This window comes from Grus americana, chromosome 2, assembly GCF_028858705.1.
Source record: "Grus americana isolate bGruAme1 chromosome 2, bGruAme1.mat, whole genome shotgun sequence".
Classification (NCBI taxonomy): domain Eukaryota; kingdom Metazoa; phylum Chordata; class Aves; order Gruiformes; family Gruidae; genus Grus; species Grus americana.
The window spans coordinates 38,203,487-38,227,027 of NC_072853.1; the positions used below are offsets into that span (position 1 = coordinate 38,203,487).

Below are 23,541 nucleotides of genomic sequence, written 5' to 3' on the forward strand. Positions count from 1 at the left end.
GGAAAGAGGAAGGGAGGTCGGTGGAGAAAGAATATTTCTCTTCACCTCTTTCCTATTAAGAACAATTTTTTTCTGCAGCACTTTGACAGCGTAGTATTTCCCATCCAGTTTTCGTTTTGCAAGAAGAACCTGTGAAATTCAAAACAAATGAAGAAATGTGACTGTTACAGTTCACATTCTATTAATAATATTTTCATAATTTCAGCATAACTGAAATGTGTTTGTGCTATTTTTTCCACAATGACGTTTCTTTGCTTTTAATATAGTCAATCAACAATATAATCACCAATAGAGTGAGCTTACAGTTCAGTAAAATCTGTTGTGATAGTGGTATCGTGAAAGACTGAATTATAACATTTATTTTCCAGGACCTGCTGAATCTCTATCAAGATCAATTTCAGCTGGTTTTGTAAGCTTTGAAGATAATTTAGTGGAAAACAACAACTTGAAAAATAACCTGAAAACAAAGATTTCAAGAGGGATTCTCTGTTGTATCTTTGTAGAGTATCAGTATTTAAGTCCCTTTTCAATGGGCTGTTGCTCACACTGCTCCATACCATTAGGGGTTTGAGAAAACAGTCCATTCCCACAAAGGGAAACGCACGATTTGTACTCCAGCTGCTGCATAAGCACAAAGGTACCTCCCTTCCTCTCTGGGGGAAACAGAGGATCCCTATTGCTCTTAACAAGAAAGGGAAACACTCCCTTTTGTTACTCCCAACAAGTGACCCAGGCAGCCAGTTGCCACACCAGGGAAAAAAATGGCAGGACTATAAAGAAGCAGCAACGGGGATCTGATACAAGAGTTTACGTGCCACCCTAGACTGATACCACTTCCAAAACCTCTGGCCAAGTCTAGCCAACAGTCACTATGAACCAGACACTGGCTAGCATCCCTGCACCAGGATAGGACACAGTAATAAGAAAGCTCACCTTGCCAAAGCTGCCTTTCCCAATAACTTTCAGGAAATCAAAGTCTGTTGGTTTAGCACTGAAAGATATTTAGGAAGGAGACGGGTCACCTGGATAGAAATTACAAGCTTTAGAGCTGTACAGCAGTCTAGGGTAGCACTTGAGTTGTAACGCAAGAAGAATGGTCTGTTAGCACCCTCCTTTATTCTTCATTCCACTCAACACCTAGACTTCTGCAGACCTTCCTTTGGAGACGATGACTCCTCTTCATTTTGCAATTTCATTTTCCTCCAGGGAAAGTGTTCAGGTTGCATCCTTTATTTTATTTTCTAAGTTTAAGACGTAAAGGAGGAGCAAGACTGTTCTTTTCTTCTCCATAGTCTAGTTTCTTTGAATTTTTAAGTCTCCATTTCCCCGTGACTTTTCCTAGAGCTTATTTCTCAAATGGATTCTCACACTTACATGAGGGAAGGATGGACCAAGTTCGCTATCTGTTCTCTCTTTGCTTATCCCATTCTTCTCTCCATCCATTCCTCTCATTTTAAATTACAGCGAGGAGGGAGGCCCTAACACCTTCCTCTTCTGTGAGTGTACATGTGAACTCACACTCAGTTTTTCCACTTCCCACATCACCACTCCTTTCAGTTATTTCCCAGGATTCCCTCACTTTTTCCTAAATACAATGTAGAGATATTTTTGTCAGCAAAACAACTATCCATGTTTTCAAATTCCAAAACAACAGTTACATCACCATACACCTCTCCATTTATTGCCCCTCAAGGGAAGTACTCTTAAATTTCATTTTACTGCAATCTATTAAGCATTTCCTCCTATTAGCCCTGAACAAATCTGTGAGGAAAGCAAAACCAAAATAGTAGTCATCTCCTAGATGAGAAAAACAGAGATTCACACAGAACTGAGAACAGAAACTCTACAGAAGACACCAAATAGAGAAGCAAGTTATGACTGCAGGAGCTAGGTCTGTACTATCAACAAGGCAAGCGGCTCCTTTACCATGCATTAAAACAGTTGTGCGACCAGTCCCAAGACAGAGGTCATCTTTGCTACAGCATCCTTAAGTAAAAGGATAGCAGACTGACAAAATCTGAAGGTGAAAAGGAAAAAATGTTTTAGAAGTGGTTGTTTATGTAGCACAGGATTCAGTGTTTTGCTTCCTCATGAGCAGTCCAAATCAACAAGTAAAGGCGTATATCCAAACAACTTTTCATACTATTAACAATTACACTTAGACTAATTTTTCAGGCTTTAAAATTAATTTTCATAAAATTTCATTAAAACAAAAATTTTACATTCATTGAATTACAGTTTGATTCAATTTAATTGAAACCTACTGAGGATTTCCAGATGGTCCCAAGTTGATATTTTGTGAGGTAGAGTTTAACTGTTGGGAGAGACAAAAAGGTTGTTAGGTTTTTTTTTTTAATTCTCTCTTATATTTCGACCAACAATAACTCCAAAACACTCTACTAATTTGCTCAATCCATACCTTCACGCTTGTTACATTAGATTTTTAAAGATATCTGACATCCAGATTGGAAACTCTGTCAGTTGAAATATCTGGCCATCATCACCTTGTCACAAATTATTTCTACACATATCACAAAGATGAAGGTAATAAAATAATTGTGTCCAGACACAGAGGACAAGATAGGAACAGAAGTTTAAGAGCGTTTCAACAAACAACTTGTTCCTCATCCAGAACATAACCCTTTCTGTACTTGCTCTAGGAAGAAATTTTCTACCTTTTATTCTAAATTTTCCAAGATCTTACCAATAACATAATATGAAACCACACTGTTTATGCAAGAGTAATTAATGAAAGACACGGTGCTTAAAAAAAAATCCAAAAACCAAAACAACCCACGAAACCAAAAGTGAACATTCTCCCCAGCCCAAGAAAAACATTACCAACCTTTTCTATCCTGACATTAAAGGTTAACTCAAATTCCAGAAATGGCACAAATCTTACCAGCACACATGCAGACAGAATTTGTAAATTACAGGGAGAGGAGGAAGCTGCTGTCATTTAGGTAGTTTTCTCCATTTTGTTTTTGATTTAAAAAGCAGTATTTACCTTCGTCATGGTTTTGGACTTTATCAGAGAAGGATAAACTGCATTCAAATACAAGTTGCTTGGGGACAGGCTAGGAGGCATCACAAAACCAGGACTCCTAGAGAAGCAGAGAATGCCCTGACAGCAGCGCTGGATGTTACTATTCACTAATAGGAGCCAATCACACAATGGTACCGGACAGTTTTTAAAAAAGGTACAAGTTTTAAGATTTTTCTGTTCTTAAGGGCTTATTTTTGTTCCTTATTCTTCAGCTTCAACACTTAGAATAACTATGAGAACGTGAATTTTCTATCAAAAAGTATGGTCCAGGTCACTATGCATCAGCTCTCTTCCTATGTGGCATGACACATCATTTGTTTTCCACAGAAGGTTTAGATCATTCCATATTATTTAAAATACCTTGCAAAGGAGGAGGAAACTGGTATTTTAAATCAGAATTTTGCTGCATGCTCACAGTGCTGTCAAGCACTTAAAAAAAGCACCAAAGACTGGCATCTTTGGAAGAGAAACTTTTAGAAAACAGCAAGTCTGCTGTGGATCACACACAAACCAAAAATGACAACTCATATCTTTAACAGGTGCTGAATAAGAAGAGAAGTACTAAGATCACATCTGTATGCCAAGAAGCCATAGAGAAAACAAGCTTAAATATGGCACTTCTGCTTTCCTAGACATACTCCTTTTTTCAAACAGCACTTTTTTCTGGAGGCTATAAATTAATTTTCAGAGAATTCATCTAGCTGTGTAGTGGCTCTTGTGACAAAAGAGGCTTCAGACCTCAGTGTTACATGTGAAATGAAATCAAATCCATCCTTACTCAAGTGACTTCTAGAAAGACTGCATTTTTCCCCCCAAAACGAATTCTATTTCTCCCCCTATTTAAAAAAGGCAATACACAAGCAAAGACAATTAAACATTCAATCTCCCCATTCCTTGCCAGATATTCTTAGCAAGAACCTTTGAAGAGACTGCAAAAATTGTGACAGCCAAGCTAGGACTAAAGCCGTGTTTCTTTAACCCATATATCAAGTGGGGAAGAAGCAAGACAAAGCTAGCAATCACTTTTACCCCTCCCTGCAGTTCACATCTGACAGAAAAGTATCTTATAACCCACAGTGGAACGCATTTGTTTAAAAGAGTACAGAGGGGACTTACTGTGAAACCAACCATTACTTTTCAGTAAACACCTAAGATTGCCCTCAACTAGCTAAAACTTAGAAGACTGTTCTATTACCTTCCGATTGCTCCTTTCATCTTCATCTTCAGATGGATCCGACTGGTGTTTTGGGTTATCCATCTGAAGAAATGCTCTGACATCTGGGCTAGAAACACAGTTAACTTCATTAGCACACCAATAATCTGCATGATTTTCAGTCATAACTATAGGAAACATAGGATTAAACAGCAGCGTACATAGCAGTTACTCATCACGAAGTTTTATATTTAAGTTGTAGTAATTAAGGACGGTGTACAAGAAATGCTTTTATAGTAACATAATTCAACTGTTGAATGTGTTACTTACAGTACATAAAATTTTCCACTTGCAAAAACCTGACATATTAAAGTATGTGAAGACTTCATAAGGAAATGCTCTGTAGAACTGGATTAAAAGGTAATAATTAGAGAAAAGAACACTATCCAAAGCATGAGTTTTAACTGGCTAGCAACCACCACAAAACCAACTTTCAAAAAACTAAAGAGTTTAAAACTTTTTTGTTTTCCAAAATTAATGAAATAACACAATAGAGAATGAAGTACATGGTCTGTATCCCAAAGAGAGATGCATGTCCCAAGATGTACATAGTAGTAACATTCCTGTCTCCATTCGCTTTAAAGGGGAAGATGGTGATTTTGTATTCAGAATGCATTCTAGCTGGGCACTGACAAGACAACGTAAGAAATCCTTGCAGTCAGCTGCAGGACACAAACGCTATCCTTCAGGAACCGACAAGAGAGGCTACAAGCTTCCCACGTTACCTAAGGAGGTGCATGTTAATTTCAGCATTCATTCCTAGCTTCTGTCTTGGCAGGGTCTAGGGGAGGAGAACTGAGAGAAAGCAGGGAAAGTAAGAGAATTCTGAGAACCTGCTCCCAGGAAGCAAGGCTTACCCAGCAGTTAAGTTCAAAAGAATCTAAGGTCTTTCTTAACCACAGCACAGTGAGGGAGTAAAGAATAATGTAATACAAGTGAGGCAAAATTGATTCCTAAGCAAATGGTTATCACGTATAGCCTATATACCACTTGAAGACGTCTTGAATCTTTCAAGTTCCTTCAGTTCACTAAAAGGCAACCTGCTTATCAAGGAAGAAATCTTACCTAAATTTCAGAGATAAAAGTTCTTTAGGAAGGTCTCAAGGCATCCAGCAATAGAAAAGTCTGCATAAGCCATTCAGTACAAGAAAAGCACTACCTTACTATAAAGCTGCTCTTTTAACTTATCCCCAGTATATATGAAATAGGTAGTTTTATATAAGAAGCAGATATACTTGCTTTGCTATTTTCAATCCGTTTCATGTTCCACACTTCTGTAAAGTGAGTATCAGAAGAGATGAGCTGTTTCTGACATTTCTCCAGCTCCTGTATTTCATATAAGCATTACTAAACCTAATTCATGTCCTATGCTATCTGAGGCCCCCAGTCTCCATCACTTACATTCTGTATTCCTACACTCTATTTGAAATCTGTTTCAGTTACCTTCAGCCTTTCAGGTTTAAAAGTACAGCAACAACACTGGTCACACAATTTCCCATCATTTCAGTTTAATTCTTCCCATCTTATATGAACTCCAAATTCTGATTTATTTCAAGGTCTGTCTTGTATCCCGAGTCCCAGGAAGACAAAAAAAAATTAAATCACTGTGGTTTGAATACTGTAGTAATATTGGCTCATGATGCAACAATTTAAGTTTCAGAATCTTTGGATATCATAACATCAAGAATAAAAAGTTATGGTTAATGCTTTTCACTAGACAGAACAAAAACACCCAGACCTTATTTACCTTTCAGTATTAATTATTCTGGACAACTGGCTGATTAAATAGAGCATGTTGTAATACATCTGAAATAGTTACTATAGTAACTTTGTCCATGACTGAATTCACAGCGGAAAAAACATCCATTCACAGTAAAAGGCTGCTGTACAGTTGCTGGGTATTAAAAGTCTCCGCAATACATGACAGTCAGAAGCATAACTAATCAATGTTACGTTGTTCACATTTGTAATTTTAAAAGCACTGCAAAGAAGTCATGATTTAGAAGCTGAATGTACCAATTTCTTAGCCAAGATTGCAGCACATTATGCAAAATGCTATCTAGATTGGTAGGACTTCTGTGCTATATTAGCTCACATGTATTAACTCAATGTATTTTAAAATACATCGAAACTATTCCTAAAATAACCTCACGTATCAAATTAAAAGGATCAAGAAAACGGTTTAAAAAGGAATGTTCAATATGTGTTGTGCAAATACTACCAGCAAAACTTGGTTTTGTCTGGATTTTTATGATTGACTGGATAAATTTAATTTATGGATTATCTCTGAAATCCACGAAGGGGTGTCAAGCTCTGCCTAAATATGGTTCCTTTGGTGATACTTGTTCTGCATTAGCCTTCCTGCAGAAAAACATAAAGCCACACAAATTTTGGACACACCCACAAATACGAACAAGCCCAAAAAGTTACGCAAATTTTGAATGAAAATAGTAAAATTAGTTGCCAGTAACAGAACCTTAATGTTTAAGACATACTTTAAATAATGGTGTCCAGTTCCTCCCTCTTCTCCACATACCTTTTAACACACACAAGAAGTAAAACACTGCTATCTTTCTTACAGAAACCAAAGGCTCAAAAAGCTATGATGTACAGCAAGATTTTAAAAGAGCACAACTAGTGCAATGCAAGGTTTGCTTAATCCAACGTGGACTGTGAGATCTTACAGTCCAGGGGTTTTATATTCATTTTTATATTCATCAGACTTCGAAAACAGAAAAATATAGTCACTCTGACTTTTCTTCTAGGGAATAAATGCAGAACGCCACTTCTCACTTAAAGAACTGATACTTTAATGCATTCTCTATTATACATTTGGATTCAAACAGATTTTCTTTGGACATGCTCTGACAGACAGTTAGATGCATTGCTGTTTCAGTGAAGACCTACATTTGAGGGGGCAAGCAGTCCGATTTGAACAATTGCTCAGTGATTTAGAGGGACTCGCAAGTAGCAAACTCCCAGCTCCTATTCAGTCAGCAAGGGGACACATTATCAGATCTCTATCCTTTCTGACATTTTTTTGGCAACATCTGCATTCTATCCGTGAGAGCAAGTTCTCTCTCAAATACAGTTAGCTGAGTAAATGCAGCTTGGAAGATAGTCCACTTAATTCCCAATTTGGTTTAAGCCAAGGATATACTTCTGCCTGTATTCCACCTGACAATGATTGCAGGAAAATCCTTATCAACTATTACAGGGTGTCTCTAATCACTGTAACACACATTAGGTTTCTGTTGAGTTTATTATTGAGTAGAAAAGTTTGGCTTTGATACAATATTCAACAAATACATCAGATCCAAGAACGAAGTCTACTGAAGAAGAAAAATAAAAAGGAAAACAAAAGAAAAAAAGTGTTGCATGTTTCAGAGAATAATGTAAATATTATTATGTTGGACACCGAATCTGACATTTGTGCTTTTCAATTCAGATGTTCAGGTGCCTTCCCTTTCAGAAATGAGGACATCATCATGAATCATCCTTAAGCTTTTAGTCAAACAGTTTTCCTAAGTAGGACTTAAGCACTGAAACCATTATCAGGATGTCATATTTTTAAAAGAGGTAGTGGAAGTTGAACTTCCTTAAAGTTGAGCACGCATAACCCCCTAAGTCTTCCTTGTACAGTACTAACTTAATGTAAGTTATTTTATCTAATATCAAATTTAATTAGCACGTTAAAGCAAAACAGTCTAACAAAGCAAGAACGTGGACTATCTGTGAAGACTCAGTTACCACATATTCCTTGAGTAGTTTCTAGCAGATTTCACAAAAAACTCACTATGAAAAACCACACAACAACAAAAACACCCCTAAAAACAACCACGGTTATAAAGTTTTGGTATTTCTTCATTAATAACATTGATTGGCACATGGAAAAGGTGACAGATTATGTAATTATTAATATGATTTGTTGCAATGAAGCACTGCAAAAAGTAGCAGCTCATTCCAGAAAAACAAAGTACCTTGCAGTTATTAAAAGTAACACAGAAATTCCTATAAAATTAAATGCTTTTCAACTGAATTGTGAATTAAAGGCTCACTTTTTCTCCCTCATAAATCACTGTTACTTTGAGGGTGAGAAAGAGAACAGCACAAATCCAACTGCAGTCTCTATTTTGTTTTTATTGTAGAGCTATGCCTAATAAGCTTTTTAACACACTTGCAGCAGCACCAAAATACTTAAAAGACCTATTTCTTCATGCTGGTTTAAGTTAGTTTTAATGGATCAGACAAAGTGCCATGTTAAAGAACAGATTCAGCTACAGATGCATTTGAGCATAAAACAATTTTTAAACCTCACAAAAATTTATGAAGGCAAGTAGATTTGAAGTTGTTTTTTTTTTTAAGCACACAATTTTGTGATGTGCATAAAAAAAGTATCATTTTACCTCTGGAGAACAAATATAGTATGTTTTGAGACAAAATATTTTGTACTTGGACATACTGAACAGGGAAGGCGATTGTGCTAAGTAAAACCAACATCCTTTCCTAATGTAACAAAACAGATTAGCTTTCAATAATTAGTTACTTCAAAGTGCTTTCTAATCTTTCCCAGAGAACACCACAGCTATGACCACAAACCTCACAGTATTGGTTCTAGTAGAAAACTATTCCACCATAAAGACTTTGTTTTGAAATTTTTCCCACTTATCACAAGGAAGTGTACATAAAATGCTCCTTTTTTTAAAAAAAAAAGGCAGGACGTATTTCAGATTAATAGGACATTAAATATTTCATTTGTTGGAAAAAATCATAATCTGACTGCAAACTGCAGCAATATTCTGTTAGATTTTTTTTCCTGTAAGAAACTGGCCATTTCACAGGTTGTGCAGATAGGCTATTTAAACAAAGCATATGTATTAATACTAAAACCAAACATAGCGCTTTATCATTTTGCTCTTTGAAGTAACATAGAAAGCTGAATGGATTTAGTTTAAACTGGTTAGGTATAGATTTAAACTGAAAGAAAAATGCAGTTTACCCCCCAAATCAGTTCACACACAGAAGCGCTATCCTCCAGATTTAACTGGAGCTGACTCTAGTGTATCACCATCTCTCATTCATCACCATCCCACTGATGGAGGTTAACACACCTGCAGTTCTTCCGACGCAACAGTTTATGTGCAAGCTTATTCATTTGCTTTAGGCAGGTCAGCTTGGTTATCCCAAACCACCCAAGCAAGCTACTTGGTTAACAGGCTTAAAACAAATTCTGGAGTAGACACAAACTGCTCTAACAAGAGAATGCAGGCAGTGACTTACTCACAGAAGGACAATATAGTAGCAAGTGACAGTAGAGCTTTCAAACAATAAAGCTATTGGCAAAACAAACACCCGCCCTACAGCAGAGTTTACACTGGAATCTGCGCCTTGAACCAAAAATCAATTCATTGCCTGCAAGTTTATTTGTAGATCAGTTTTCAGAAAACAAAGACATCTGTATACTGTTCAGTCTGTAGATTTTTCCTGAAGGAACGAACAGCTATATTAAAGTTCATTTATTTATTATACTTAAGAGCACTGAACAGGCAGAACACATTTTCCGGTTAAAAGTACTTATTTGTAATTTTGTATTTGACACCTTATGTCTTTTAAATAGTCCTTATAAAATAGAACTGAAACTACTTACTGGTTGCATAGCTCTGGCTGTCTAACTAAATTCTGAATGAATTCATTCAGTCCTGCTCTTCTCTGTTTAATGAAATCTGGAAAAAAAAGATTAGAATGATCAGTCAGCTTGTAAAAAAGACTTACTTTCAAATTTAGGGTTTTTCAGGACTTTAACAGCAGTTAGAAAAATTAGTTCACAATTCTGTGTATGAAAATCACAAGCTTAAAACATTCAGGTGAGGTGAGAGAACAAGTTTCAGTTTCTCTGCTACACCACCTGAAAACATAGGAAGCCAGGTGGATTAGAAGTGCACTGAAGCACTTGAAGAACAGTGTGTAATCAGTGGGCTAACATGTGCAGCCTTTGTTGCACAGGTGAGCCCTTCAGTAGCCGATTCCACTCAGAAAAAAGCCACAAGCAAAACTTGACATGAGTTGCACAAGTCAAGTTTTTACACAAACAGTCCCACCAAGCAGCACATTTCCATAATATACATATGGCAGTGGGTAAGTTGCACAATTTCATCCAGCCAGCAGGCACTCAGATGTAACCATTTAAGACAACTAAATACAATGTCTTTTTTTTCCCCTCCATTTTGGACATGATCTCTAACATAAAAAAAAAAATTCCTCAGAATCTCCACCCTCATCCAAAGTTTAGAACGTGTAACTTTTCTTGAGCAAAATGGAAAGATACACTTGAAATAGAAAAAGAGTTCTAACATGGAATAAAGTGTAAACCAGAATAATCATATCTTTCATTACTCATATAAAAAATAATTTGTATGGAAAAATAATATTTAACTTGTGCATTCACTTTTAAGGTATTCCAATGACTCTTTCTGTCACATATAGATTACTGACAACTATTAATTTAATTTAAAATTAAATTTCAATTAAAAGCTGTATTTCAAGTATTAAGAAAAATGTTCATATTGTTTCAGGGATGTAATCCCTAACTGTTGTTAGGGTACCTAATAATCCCAAATTACTGACATCAAACAGGAAGGTAAGTCCGCATAAAGATGTTGCGGTAGTCACCAACATCAACAGTTTCAGTATGGTGGACTTACAATGCAATCAGCCATGCTAAGCCTACAGACCCCTGCATCACATCAGCATAAATGTATTCTGTAATTTTCTAGTTCTGTATTCTGACTGGTTTCTACAATTTCCCTCTTCCACCATTTCTGAAGTTAAAACAAGATTAATTTTGAAATAACCTAAATGACAATAAAAAATGGAGCATTTAGATGACAATGTATGTTATGACAGTATTTTTGGTAGACTTTGGTAAAAAGGATATCTAAGTTTCATTTTACTTCACTTAGGACTTCAATGCAATAGTACAATGCTGTATACCCAAGCATGGATTGACAGAAGTAAAATATCTTTTCTCCATTTGTAAAGTATGTGACCTATTTCAAAAGCCAGCAGAAACTTTACATTGAAGCTTCAATAAATCAGTGTTAAGATAAAGAATTATTTAAATGAACATCATGGCTCCGTCTCCACCCTGCCCTCCAGCAAGAAACATCTTGAGAACTATTTAGTTTCTCATGCTTCAAGGATTTCAGGATAGTTCACGGAAATCTAAAACAAGTTTGAGGACTCTGTTTTACATATATAGGTTTAATGAAGTTGTAGGGTCGTGCGTGTCATTTCCCCCCCCCCCCTTTTAAACTCCAGTTTCCTAAATTTGACAAAAAAATCCACCTGTACATTTGGCTGTACAGCAGACCAGACTGCATGACATTACTAGGTCTTCACCCAGCTCTGAAAACCCCAAGGTCAGAGAAGAGGAAAGAAACCAAAAGAAACAAGAAGTCCCTGTAGACATAATACACTTAGAACTTTTGGTAATCATTTACATCATCAGAAGAGGACATCAGAGCCTCAATATTTGCATTTGATTATTTTAATTAAAAAAAAAGGAAGTTTCACATCAGGATACAGGATAACTGTAACTGCCAAAAAATAGTTTGTTTGAAACAACTCTCAAAAACCCAAAACACCACATCCAAAGAAGGTCAACATCTTTGGATCCGTTTGTTCTTCAGCAAAGGAGAAAATGACATGCTTGAAACAGGTACAGGAGGAGGTGAAACTACAAACACAGTCTGATCACATCAGCAAACCAGGGGAGGGTGGGAGGTTCCCAATAAGCCATTAGGAAAACCCTTAGGGACAAATGGCCTGAACGAAGGGTATAAACACACAGAGCAAAGGCCTGGCCTCTCATTTGCCTTTTTATTTATTCATCAGTGGTGCCACCTAGGTTACTTCACACTTTACAAGTGATTTTCCATTAGTATTTTGATGTGGACAGAGCAAGCTTAATTAGGACCTATCACTGCTAACTAGATCACACCATGTTCGTATCAGACAGGCTTCTGTAAGTGGAACAACAACAACAGGAAGAGGTGCATCTTCATCTAAACTCTACAAGGAAGCACATTTACATACAGAGAGTTCAAAAGCCTTCAAAGATAAATCCTTTTGTTATTTCATTTTTCAGAGGGGAAAAAAAAGTTACACAAAGGAAGTTTGAAATTTACTAGGCATACATTTAGAAGAATTTGGGGTTTGGCTTTTGCTTTATAGAGGAGAGAGAACACCTGACAGTTCAGAACCTCTCACAATCCTGAATATGGGAGGAGCTTCAGTGCAAGAGAGGCACTGGGCCACTAAGCAATAGTTTGTTCAAGATCACAAGGTAGAATACCTACCACTACTAGTTCCTGTACTGACTGAAGCATGACTAAACTTTGGTTTAGTCACTGTTTTGAAGGCTGGTGTAAAATTCATCTAAGATAGCTTCTTGTAGGCTGGAATAGATCAAGTTTCATATAAAGAAGCTGACAAAATGAGTAACAACATGATAACTTACCAGGATCAAAATTATCTCCAAATATTCTTTTAGCTGGAATCTTCAGGTTCATGGTGGGAAATTGCTTCTTTAGCTGAAAACAAAATACATACAATTTGATTGTGCTTAGACATCAAAGTACCTAGAAATAATTGCATTTTGTTTGTTTTCTGATGAACAGTTTGAACATCTGATTATTAGTAAATCTGCTCCTCTCTGTCATCTTCTCTACTCATACACTTAGGGGAAAAAAACAAACCCAGAACCTGTACTCAGCTTGTCTGCACCAGTCATACCCTTTTAAATTCAAAGGCCACCTCACTTTAGAAAGCTATGGACTATTGCAGCTATCTTCTGCAATATTGGCAAAGTGATTTTCCACTTGCCCCAGGTTAAAAAAGTACGCTAGCATTTCAACGTTGGTTTTATTCTGCTCTTTACTTCCTTCCTCCATCAATTCTGTATCTCTCATGGGCTTTTTTGTTTGGGTTTGGTTTTTTTGTTGTTGTTGTTTTGTTTTTTTTTTCTTCTTGCCTGTTTACATATGGATGTATGCATGAGGTTTAAGAGGGGTTGGGGATACAGGCCTCTGGGCTTTGCGCAAACAACATTCTTAACACTTCATAAACCACAGGTGGTCTACCCCTAAGTCAAAATTGTAAATAGATGAACAGACTGTTTTACAATACTGCATTTGATAATTTGCTTATATTCTACATTTGATAAACTGACCAGAAAATTACATACGACAGCACTGAATTTATCAAAAAAAACCCCTGACATTAGCCAAGCATTGATTACATTTGTTTCATCTACAAGCACTCCAAGAGCAGCAATCTTACTCTCATTCACTTTAAGCGAGTAGTTTTCTAATACAGCAGCTGGCAATTCTTCTTTCCTTGGAAACATCAGTATTTCTCCCAATTAGCAACACAAGTTTTTTGGTGTACTATACTATATGAATTACACTGAATAGAAACTGGACTAAATATCGTCCTGGTTATGCTTCCCCAGGATCTCCACCTCTACACGCATTAGAAAGAGTTGTGCTGAACAAACTGCAGCAGAGCAATGCTATTCTGAATAGCAAGAGAACGTGGCACAGGGAACAGGACCACCAACACTGCAGCTACCAGAAAAGGGGATACTTTGTTTTCACATCACTTGCAAGTCTATCCCAAGAAGCAGCAAAGCATAGCATAGTGCATCCAGGCTGACTTCAGCTCAGACCTTGTAGGACAGCTCTAAGCTCAGTGCCTGCATTTGTATACAACTGTCACATCTAAATCCATGTACAGTGAGGTGGAAGGGAGAAAAGCCTGCCTACTTCCCATAGGGACGATGGAAGGGAAATGGAAGCACAGAGTGGCAGCTGGTAATCTTTTCTTACGGGGATCACAGAGGAATTATTTGTTCTTTTGTTAAAGCAGAAATTGTGGGTTCTAAACGTGAAGAACTGGAGAAGAGTATGGACACAGGACGCATAGCAGACTGCACATCTGAGCAACTATTTGTCCCACTTGCCCACTACATAAAAGGGGCAAAATCCTCTTCTAGCAGTGAACCCAAGAAATCTTTACTTAGTCACTATTTTCTTCGGACCACTGCCACAAAACGTGGTTATGAAACTGCAGGTAGCAATCGCCATGACTGACTGACCAGAAAGTTTGTATTAAGAAACAAGGATTTGTTCATTGATCTCAGTACTTCAAAGTAAACCACTTATTTTAAACATTTATTTTAATAAAACATTGCCCAGAGAAGTTGTGGATGCCCCCTCTCTGCAAGTGTTCAAGGCTAGGCTGGATGGGGCTTTGGGCAACCTGGTCTAGTGGAGGGTGTCCCTGCCCATGGCAGGGGGGTTGGAACTAGATGATCTTTGAGGTTCCTTCCAACCCAAACCATTCTATGATTCTATGATTTTGAGAGACATTTATCTATCTAGATGTTTTAAGTTTTGCAGTGATTTTTACCATCGCAAACAAATGCACATTTCAGATGTTTTGATAGCCAGTAAATTGGAAGTTTCTCTCATTACACTAAGATCCCAAGCAACACCAGGAAAAAAAAAAAGTGATGAATAAGTGGATTTTGAGTTTGAAATTCAAACAAACCAAAGTTTAAAAACCCCACCCTGTCATTTGCTTGAAACAGGTTCCTACAGTTATTGAATGTTGACCCAAACTCCTCAATGAGGGAATTAACTCAAACGGTAACGCTGCAAACAAGTGTTACTCTGTGCTATTCCGGAATGATTTCATAGCTTGCCTTTTACTTACCGTATTGTAGAGTTTATCAAACTCTGCATACCGTCTGAAGACAAACCATTCATTTCTGCCAACTGAGACCAACACTTTGTAAACCTGTAGTAACAAAGATAAAGTTATTGCCAACAGCAAAGTTTAATAAAACCTCTTAAGTTTAATCCTATGGTGGAAATAAGGGCAGGTTGTTAAATGTATTGTGTAAATGTATTTGTTGAGCTATACATTTCTTACAGCTGTCACAGACATCAACACAAATGATTAAAAGAACAATTAGAAGAGTCTGGTATTTCACAGAAATAGTTTCTGCTTGCCTGGTGTTTAAGCTGATTTCATAAATTAGTTCATATCCAATAAGAACACTTGGCCATCAGATAGTAGTCTATAAAAATTTGCCATGAAATTTGTTAACAACTTGATAATCCATAATGAAGACTAATATTAAGTAAGTAAAGCATTTAAATACCAAAGATTGCTTTCAACAAGTCCTAAAGACAAAGCATGTACAGAAGGCAGTTATAAAGATAACTGTTCCTTGCAACATCTTGAATACATATTATAATCAGGATCCTGGCAGATGACACAATTGTTTAGGGGGTAAAAAAGGCTGCTGTGGCCGAAATACTAGCACTGGGATCAAGGGAGGCGTAGCTGGAACCTACTGCATAGTTCTGGCCATTCAAATCCCATGGCAGAAGAGGACTCCAGTAACTAGACAGATTTTCAATCCCTCACTTTGTAAATCTGGTTGACGGCTGAGTGTCCAGCAGGCTTCTCCTGTCTCTTACACAACTAGTTGACCTCCCTTCTCTACCTTCTTGTGCTTTCAGAAGGAGACTGGTTATTCTGTCAGGGGAAATGACAGGCACAGCAAGGAAACAAGTTCAGAAGGCTGCTAATTCCTGATGCAGAAAACTGGACCAATGCCCCAGTCTCCCTTCTGTCCTGCAACAGCAGTTCACCTCTACCTACCTCAGTGGAAGTGGCAGCCGCCACCATCGGTTCCTTAGCCTGAGATTTGCATTCATGCTACATTAACTGCTCAAATAAGCTGCTCTCAGTCTTCCCTGGGGAACACAGGAGGCTAGATAAAGACATCCAGTAGGATGCTGATGAGACTCTACTTAGAAAACTAGTTTTCCCTTACACTGCCAAGCAAGCATTGGCATAAAACCTAGCTACACACCTTCTAGAGCCTCCCTAGACTGCAAACAGCAAAAGCTTCAGCTGCAAAGACTTAAGTACTGTCCTCCTGAACTAGGTATCTTATACAGCAATCATCTGTGTATCTTATACACACTTCATCATTACTCCCCATGACTGCATGGCAGATCAAAGCCAAGAAGCTTAAGCAGCAGGTCACAGACAACTTCTTAAATTGAAAGGGCAAAATGTATAGACTGCAAAGCACACACATGAGCATAACTTAGGATACAAGACCATATTCACCTTCTTGTCAACCTCAGAATTAAACAGTTTTGCTCCTGGAGTAGCTAGCTGTAGAACAATGATACAGTCAACATTTTTTTTACATGTGAGAGCATTAAAAAACCCCAACATACAAGGTCATCCAGTTCGCACCATCATCAAAGCTCTTGCATACCCAACAAAGTAGAAACTGCAGGTTCACCAGTTACGGAAGCACTGAACAGCAAGAACACATATGATATCTACAAAGAATTTGTTAAAACCCAAAAACATAACATGTCTTTGGGCTGCATTACTGGATAGGGCCCAGTTATTTCTGGATATCATAAGACTTCCTCATGAATTAAGTCACTGAAATTAAAAGGCTTCAACTCTGTTTTGGTAGCTCATGCTTTTGGATTAAATATTCAAATTGTATTAAGCAAAGACACATAAAAAAGTAGGCCTTTTCCAGATTTCAAGACAGTAAGCATTGAGAAAGTAAGGAAACTATTTATTAAGTGTCAACAAAATAAAAAAACCCAACTGCACAGTTTCCACAGGGCTGAGGATTAGTATTATACATCACCAGTCTGAGACAAAGTTTCAATATTTAATCAAACAGCACCCTTGAAAGAGATTTCTTAGTAAGCCTGTATATGATTGGGGTGTGAGGGACAAGAGAACAGGTCAGAAGAGAAAAATCAAGTCTCAGACATCAAACAGCATAGGGATAAAAGCAAGAAATCCAGAACAAAGTTATTTGGCAAAACAGGCAAAAGAAAGTGGCCCACCATGCAGCAAAGACAGAATAGCAATTAATATAGACTAGATATGGTCCAAAACAAGCAAGTATTTTGCTCTTTTTATGAAGAAAGTGAATGCTGAATCTTCAGGAAAAAGGCAAGACAGTGACCTAGAGTGGATATATATAGAGGCTGGTTACTGCTAATTAAGTGGAAGCAAAAAAGCTTCCTTGCCAGAATGCCTGAAAAATTCAAACATGAAATTGTTAGTCAAGAAAATATATTGGTAGTAAATATATCAAATGCACACAGTATTTAAGAAAAACAAATCAAATGTTCAATAAAAGGTTATGAAAACATTCAGGAGGAATGAAGAGTTCATTTCCAAAGACAAAACTGAAAAGCTTGAGTCATTTATCAGAATGAAGACTGCACAGAGACAAAATTGTTCTTAAAAGTCCTTCATCAGGGCAAGTGTGAAGGGAAAAAGAAGAGCTAGTAAAAGCAAAGTTGCACATACTTGTCCTGTTTCCATGCCAGCATTAAGTGAGCCACTGTAAGGTTTGAGCTGGAATTCATAGTTTCTATTCAGACCAGTAAGATTCTAGAACAGTCTCAGAAGCAGTAGTGATACATACTGTAAGTGACAGTAAGGTGAAGATTATACAAAATAGTCACCTGAAGTCTTTCCTAGCCTTTATCACTTTAACTTTTTCTTTCATCCTAAGGTTGTTATTGCTCTTTATGGAAGTGGCACTAACATTGCTATCGGAAGCAGGCAGCTATACCTACCACAAATTTGTTAAGAACTGCTTGCACCCACACCCCTCTCTCTCACTCCCCTCCAAAAGCCATACTGACAGGCTCCAGTCATCACAACACAGCTACAAAAGACGACACATGCTGGAATTCACAGCTCCTACCACAAAGCTTAGTATGACCCTCACTTCTGTTATCAAATCCCAAAACACATGCAATAATACTCAAAAGCTTGGTTGTGTAAAGCAGTTCTTGTCAACCTGCGAACTGATGCACAAAGCAGAAGCCGCCGCAACAAAGTATACCTCCACACTACACAAGCTGGGTTAGATTCCTTCCCCCCTCCATCTTAACCCCCAATTTCTGAAGTTTCCTACTCTTGCTTGTACAGTTTTCCAAAGGGCGTACCCAAAGAAGGTGCCTTTAACTTGCTAAGGTTGTCACACAGATTTTTGGGTAAAATGACCTGGAAATCACAACATTTGTATATACTAGAAATGTACCACCCTGCCACATTTTAATGGCAGGACTGCCAGCATTGACACAATAAAACAAACCTGTTTTGCTCAAGTTTATACTTTTATGAAGTTTTTCCTGCTCATTTGAGTTTCACATGCATGCAGCAGTTTAAAGAATTAGTAAAGTTCTCTTTTGTTTGCTCCCTTTACTAGCACACTCCTTCCTCAAACTGCATCTTGATACCCTTGTCGAATCAAACACCATTACTCTTCTCTGAGGAAGGGAGATGAAGAGAAAAGAGAGATATCTAACTCAAAGTGAATCTTTGTTTTTTTGTATTCTTCAGACTGCAATTCAGTCTAAGGGTGTTTGCATTTCACATTTGAAGAGTGACTAAGTCGCTCAAAAAAAAAAAACCCCACCACACTTAGAGGAAGTTGCACAAGAGCAATGAAATAGTTTGAGTGTTTTAAAGGAAGTATTATGATGCTGTCTTTATATCCTAGCATACATATAAGCAAAACAAAAATCCATGACACTTTATTTTTCAGTACGCAATGCAAAGAGTTTCCCCACAGAACAGGAAGACTTTACTTCCAGAAAGCAAGTCAAATTGGGAGGCCAAAAAAGGAAGAGAGAAGGGAATGACAAGGAATGGAAATGGGAACAGGATAGGAAAAAACTCATAGACATTAGAATCAAGAAACAGGAAGGAAGACAGAAAAAAGGTTGTTCAAAAATTTTTTTTTCTTTTACACAAAACATTATAAAATGATCATAGGATATATATGGAAAAAAAAGGCCATTTAAAAAACAAAACAAAACCAAAGCCACACTTTATTCCCTTACAAAATAAACATTTTCATGAAAAATTGTGGTGGGTTGACCCTGGCTGTCATGTAGGACATCAAATATTAATCTGATTTGCTACCAAAATGTTATCCCTGCATTCGAACACTTACGTATTTTATATGAGAAAATGCTGCTATTTGAGGGTAAAAATACCAGAAATTTGTAAAGCCAAATTCTTTTTGCAGAAAGCACCAGTTAAACACTGTAAAACATTCACAACTTCTCACAGTGGACTATGGTCAGTACTCACAAGAGCAAGTGAGCAGATTTCCATAAATCTGTTGAAAATAATACGAAGCTTACCAGTTAAAAAAAAAAAAAAAGTAGCACTTCTAGGCACTAATAGCCTATGCATTTGCCTACAGTCCTTACATGCTCACATACTTACAGTAAATCTTTTTTTCTTCTCTCGGTGTTCATCAGAGCTGGGAATGCTAACGCTTGGGCAGCTTTCTTTGAGATCCATTGTATGTGTTCTTTTGACAAATTTGTTACAGGACCCTCCTTCGGGTGTTGCAATCAGAAGATATCTTCAACGGTATTGATCCAAGATATGCAGCTTTTCTTGAGAAAATGTGAATTCCATCATGTCATCTTAAAGTGAACATAAAAGGAAAATTAAGTACAACAGGAACACTTAACTCACAGTGCTAAAACCTGTGTGACAAGAACTTTTCCTGGCAGGAAATGCACTTTACTATGCACGTATACAGCTGTAACCATTACGGTTTTGCAAACTGTTTCATGTTTGTGGTTCTTTGTTGTTTCACTGAAATCACTCAAGTTCTCTATGGACACAAGTGCACCCAAAAAAACCACTAAGTTGTGTAGACATACTGGAAACAGATTTGGGCGCACTACAAACAATACTTTGAAGGAACAAAGACAGAGTACAGAGAAATAATTAAAGATGACAACCTGGTATCAGATATCTGAAAAAAGCCACTAACATGTACATTCAGAACAGTTTATTTCAAAAACAAAGGTTTTCAACTGCATGAGTCTGTACCAGAGGGCATTTCAGATTTGCCAGAACATGCTGAGTGTATTTAATTATCACATCAAAGATGAAAGACAACATGAGAAAAAATAATTTTTCATGTGAATTTTAGAGGGGGACATGCGTAGCATCATGTGTCTGTCTGGGTATTTACCTTCTCTGCCCCCTCTTCCCCCATACTTGGCATACTTTGTGTTTAGCAGAACAGTAAGGTCATCCATTCCCTTCAGTAGAACAGTCAGTTTCCTTGCAAAACTTGAGAAGGGCACAAGACAAAACAGAGGATAAAGCCATCAAAGAGGCAGAGCGCTCAGTATTAACTAGATGTCTCTTCACTCACTGAGGGACAGTATTCTCCACACCTGCCTTGACCACAAGCCAATTGTTTACTGCAAACTGTAGGAACTTCAGCGCTGCCTAAGAGCAGCCACAATTAATGCTACGTAGCTACAACCCTCTGTTCAGGCCTGCAGAGCCATCCGAAGTGCTTTAGTGAACGCAGATCAGCTTTTAGAACACTGTGTCTGAACAACTTACAAACATGAGAAAACATTTTTAGAAAGAGCAGACCTCAGTTCTCTTCAAAACACCCAGAGGAAAAAGGAGCGCCCAGTTCAACACTTAGCTCCCTATTTTCTTAAAACAGGGAAGTATAAAAGTGAACTGTATATTTCATATCATGTATTTCCAAAAAGCACAAGCTAATCCAATGCAATTCAGCTATTAGAGAGACACCCATATTTATGTTGGCACGAAGGCCAAGCCCCTGGAATCCAGTGAAAAGATTTGTTCTTGATACCCAACTAGTCTCAGTCAGTTGACTATTTTTCTTCTTCTCAGAAGTCAGATCATCTCTCTGGTTCAAACTTCATGGTAATTTTAAATGGCCACAGCAGGAAAAGTAAGTACTTTTCAAAAGTCTACCTGGTAACTTTAAATAAAAGGAGTGTTTGAGAGCTCTGTAATCACAGCTAAGTGATAGATCATCCATACTTGCAACACATTTGGAGAATTATTTTCAGTTACAGCTGCATTTACCTTGATTTGATTGCTCGCTGCTTCACTGATTAGGTAATTATAGGGTTGAGCATGGTTAAGCTTCCCCCTGCCTTTATTTGACTGTAACATAGGTCATCCAAGCCAGTTACACACACTGAGTTTCAAATTGGTTTCTCCCTTCCTTTGGCAAGCCACTGTTAAAAGCTTTCTTACAACAAGGCACAGTTTCCATTTTCCACAATCTCATACTGGCATGGGATTAAGACTGTTCTTTGCCCATTGTCGCACACTAAAGTTAAGATCCATGCTCCTCTCTGTCATAAGAGGTCCACTAAAATAGTCAACAGGCTCCACTTTCATTAAGTGTTTTACTAAGCTTAGAATTTACTAAGCACTTATGTCAAACTTTAGCCACTTCAGGTCCAGCGCCAGGAACTTAGCACAAGTCCCTGTGTTTATCTGTCTTCCTGCTCATCACAGAAAAACAAGTAAAGCTTTGAAACAGATTATGTGTTCCCTGACTAATATCACTCACCATCTTTCTCCTCTTGTAAACTGACATTCATTACAAAGGTTCCTAACATGCTTGCACTCATTCTCTCAATATAGGCTGCGCTTCTCTCATCCCTTTCATTTTCCTTCTTGATGTCATAGTTTTAAGTACCAGTACAGGAGCAGTATAGATTAAAAGCTGTACTCCAAAGAATATCACTTGGAAGACTGAGCTTTACTAGAGATCTGAAGTTGAAAGATCTATGGAAAACAAAAGAAGGAAGTGTCACCCAGATTAATTCAGGAAGAGTTTATTCTTCTTACCGGGGAGAAAAAGAATAAATCATCCGAGAAGCTGAAACTGGAATGGTCGTATTTCTTTCTTTAAGCTGCCTGGAGGATCACTGGCTGTGATTATTTTCTTTCCCTGAGGCATCTCCTCTGAGTTGTGTCTGGGTCACCAACACTAAGCTGAACTGACAAACTTGGAAGTGCATTATCAGTTTGCCACTAAGGTCCAGAGGATCAGAGCTTTCTTTCAATTTCTATTTGCCATGAGCCTATCAGCATTTGAGAGCTGCTTATATCTGAACTGTAGGTCTGACTGCAGAAATAGGGATAGATTTGCCTTAATCTTTGCCATGCTGTATTTACGAACACAGCTGTAGTTTTAGTAGCAGGTAAAACCACTAATGCTGTGGTAACTACATGAAGTAATAATGGAGAGCAAACAGTAGAGACGTATTTTCATCCACAACTTCAAAAGCATAAACTGCAGTGTCCTGAGGGTTGCCAGATACAAGTGGATTTAACAGGCACTGTCAGTTAAGTCTCTGCCTCTGGTTATAGCTTTTCCTGTAACTAAGAACAAGTATCGCCTCACATCAACTCTGATAACAGGTACAAAGGAGAGGGAACTTTAGAAAACCAGGTAGCAAAATAAATACCCCTTAAACCATATTCGAGCACTAGTGAAAGAGCATGTAGATGATGCTAGACAGGTTAACACTGAGACCAGTGCTGCCCAGAAACAGCTGAAACTTTAAAGTTGCTACAGTATCTAGGTCTGGAACAGGGGAGGCATAGACAAATGCATTAGAGGAGAACAGAAGTCACACATCCTCCTGGCAAAGTTTCAAGCCTATCAACAACTACTCTGTCCATTTTCTTCATGGTGGCTGTCAAAAGGTAAACAGTATTTTCACTGTTTCCTGCAGGAGGCCACAACAACATCAAATTTCAGGCTGACCCTTGCCTCTGGTGAAGTAAGAGCATGGCAGTAACAGAACCCTGACACTATGAGAACATATGTACACCTACTATACCGACAAATGAAGAATCTTCTGAATGCCTTACAATAAAATATTTTATGCAACCTCATAATAGCTACATGCAACTGGCAAACATTACATAGTTTAGCAGTACATGGCAACCTCCTTTTACGCCTTTCTAGATAAACCAGGCTGTATCAGAAAAGGTTTCTGAAGTTTAATCAGCTTGTTTTATTCTGTACTGAAACATTTTCTTTTAAGATGAGAATGGCCTGAAGATACCATTGTATAACCAAAATCCTTTTTCTGAGTGCTTATGGGTTAATCTGTGCCAAGAATGTTCAAAACTAGATTACGACGCTGTGTACTCACCTGCTGAGTGAGTACTCTCCAGCTATAGCCAAATTGCCTTAAATGCCTGTAATGCCAGTGCAAACCAGCTATCGTACTCACTCCAACTCTGAGTAATACAAGGGAAGTAGAGACAAGAACAGTCAAAAAACCTGACAGTCTCACTGCAAGCACACTTGTAAGAA

General features: G+C 37.7%; 1 protein-coding gene across 5 annotated transcripts in view; it reads right to left on the reverse strand.

Moving 5' to 3' along the window:
* SGK3 (serum/glucocorticoid regulated kinase family member 3) overlaps positions 1–23,541 on the reverse strand; it is a 60,766-nt gene that overhangs the window by 9,502 nt on the left and 27,723 nt on the right. For all 5 annotated transcript variants that reach the window (XM_054818651.1, XM_054818654.1, XM_054818653.1 and 2 more), the window contains exons 2-9: positions 19,632–19,837; positions 15,036–15,119; positions 12,778–12,850; positions 9,907–9,982; positions 4,242–4,329; positions 2,265–2,314; positions 934–991; positions 46–129 (exon numbers count right to left, since the gene is read on the reverse strand). In XM_054818651.1, the coding sequence (XP_054674626.1) occupies positions 46–129; positions 934–991; positions 2,265–2,314; positions 4,242–4,329; positions 9,907–9,982; positions 12,778–12,850; positions 15,036–15,119; positions 19,632–19,709 (591 nt within the window). In that variant the 5' untranslated portion in view covers positions 19,710–19,837. The remainder of the gene's footprint in view (positions 1–45; positions 130–933; positions 992–2,264; positions 2,315–4,241; positions 4,330–9,906; positions 9,983–12,777; positions 12,851–15,035; positions 15,120–19,631; positions 19,838–23,541) is intronic.